This window comes from Solanum stenotomum, chromosome 3, assembly GCF_019186545.1.
Source record: "Solanum stenotomum isolate F172 chromosome 3, ASM1918654v1, whole genome shotgun sequence".
NCBI lineage: Eukaryota > Viridiplantae > Streptophyta > Magnoliopsida > Solanales > Solanaceae > Solanum > Solanum stenotomum.
Genome location: NC_064284.1, coordinates 54,032,065 through 54,034,174, shown reverse-complemented (window position 1 = coordinate 54,034,174; position 2,110 = coordinate 54,032,065). Strand labels below are relative to the sequence as shown.

The 2,110-nt window shown below is 40.9% G+C and overlaps 1 protein-coding gene across 1 annotated transcript; it reads right to left on the bottom strand.

The window, feature by feature from the left end:
- Positions 1 to 214: 214 nt before the first annotated feature.
- Positions 215 to 1,260, bottom strand: LOC125859061 (uncharacterized). The gene is made up of 2 exons (XM_049538798.1): positions 925 to 1,260; positions 215 to 613 (listed from the first exon to the last, which is right to left on the bottom strand). Exons 1-2 carry the CDS (start codon positions 1,258 to 1,260, stop codon positions 215 to 217), a joined length of 735 nt encoding a protein of 244 aa, XP_049394755.1.
- Between the last annotated feature and the right edge of the window lie 850 nt (positions 1,261 to 2,110).

Genomic DNA, 2,110 nt, shown 5'->3' with positions numbered 1-2,110 from the left:
GCATAACATTAGGAGACCATGGAAACACATATTCACATTAGGAACTCTTGGTCTCAAGCTTGAATAGGAATAGAAGGAAAGAGATAAGGATACCGGAAGTCTCAACAACCTTACTATTCAACATATCATTCCCAACTTGGACTAAACCCAACTAAGGCTAACATGAAAACAATATAGGAACATCAATACAACATTCACAATTTATAAGGAAATATCACATATCAGTACCTTCATCCAGATTTGCTCCTTTGTCCTTGTTAGCTTGAAGCACATAGAAACAGTTTCTCTTTGGAGCATTGGGATCCGAGCTATCAAGAGAAACTTGTTTCGCCTCCCTTCCTTTGGCTGTAAGAGTAGGGCAATCTCTTACTTGGTGATCATTCTTTCCACAACCATAGCACCTACTAGTACCGGCTAGGCAGTTCCCATGATGCTTCTTCACACAATTGTGGCAAGTAGGTTCAGAAAATGGAGGTCCACTACCTCTCTCGTGGTTAACCTTAGGACTGCCTGAAGAATCTTGGTTCGGAGCTGTCTTCTTGAACCTAGGTTGACCTTGCTCATCGGACCTAAACCTGTTCAACTCCCTATTCTTCCTCTTGAGTTTGGACTCCTGAATAGATTGAGCATACACCATAAGCCTAGAAATGTTCATATTATCATGGAGCATTGCCGTACGACACTCTTCCTCAACTAGGTTGGTCACACCGGTCACAAACTGACTCATCTCATCCCTTGGGTTAGACACCAAAGATGGAGCATACTTACACAATAGGGTAAATTTCAAGGAATACTCTTCCACACTGATGCTACCTTGCCTAAGGTTGATAAACTCCACCACCTTACATTCCCCTTCTCACGGGGAAAGTACCTACCAAGGAATTCTTTCTTAAATTCTTCTTACTCTAAAGGACCCGCTCTTACCGGCCTATTGTTTTTCCATTGAGTGAACCAAACTTGGGCAACATCCTTCAATTTGTAGGAGGCAAGTTCCGCTTTTTCCCTAGAAGTCACCCCCATAGCATTGACTATCTTATACACCTCATCCAAAAACTCTTCGGGATCCTCTCCCATTTTGGAATCTAGGAACACCGGAGGATTCATCCTCACAGAGTCTCTCAACCTAGAAGCTATATTGCTCACAATAGGATTCACATTAGTCTCAACACTCCTAGTATCTTGGGCCGGCATGGCTTGGGATTGAGTAGTTACGGCTTGAGCAATCATCAAAAGAGCCGACCTAACTTCCTCACTGGACATAGCTGGGAGATCCACTGAAACTTGATTGTCTAGAGGAACTTGGTCACCTTGAGGACCTTGGGAGGAACTTCCTCATTCACAATCTCCTCTTCCACTCTCCTTGTTGTAGTCCTTCTTGTATTCATATCCTATAAACACAAGAGAAGGATTAGGAAAAGGACACTTATAGAGCTAAACTCTAAGGCACGACTTTAAGAATAATGAAAGAAGTGTAGCTTCCTACGTCCTATAGCCTCTCAATCATAGATGTGTCGTGACTCACACCGATGAACAAGAATCTACTAGACGTGGCTTGTGAGACATCAATCCTAAAAACCATTTCCAAAATCTTGTGCTCCGATACCATGTTTGTCACGACCTGGGGCTCCCCCCTTGATGCGACACGGCGTACAAGACTCCGAAAAATCGCATGCAAGCCTCATAGCATGTCATTGCAATAGATAATAGAAATAGTATGAGATTAAAACTCATTTAAATCCATACAATTGAAAATACTCATTTAAAACACAGCGGAAGTCTATTGTCTCATATGGCCATCTAAACAATATCTTGAAATAAAAGTAGGGTCACGGCCCTTTACAATCAAAAGTCTAACATATGTCTATTACATGAAAGAAATGGAACATCAAAAGTACTTTTCCTTGATCTATGAGGACATACCACTTAGTCTTAGAGGAATCTCAATCCAAGCCTTTCAACTAGACAGAAAGCAACTCACTTATCGAAACCTATATTTGTAGTAAAATAAGAGAAATATGGGTTAGCACAATTAAGTATTAAGTATGATAACCATGCAAAAACATGCTTAAAACAGACATTTTATTTGAAGGTCATGCTTTTATGCCAATTT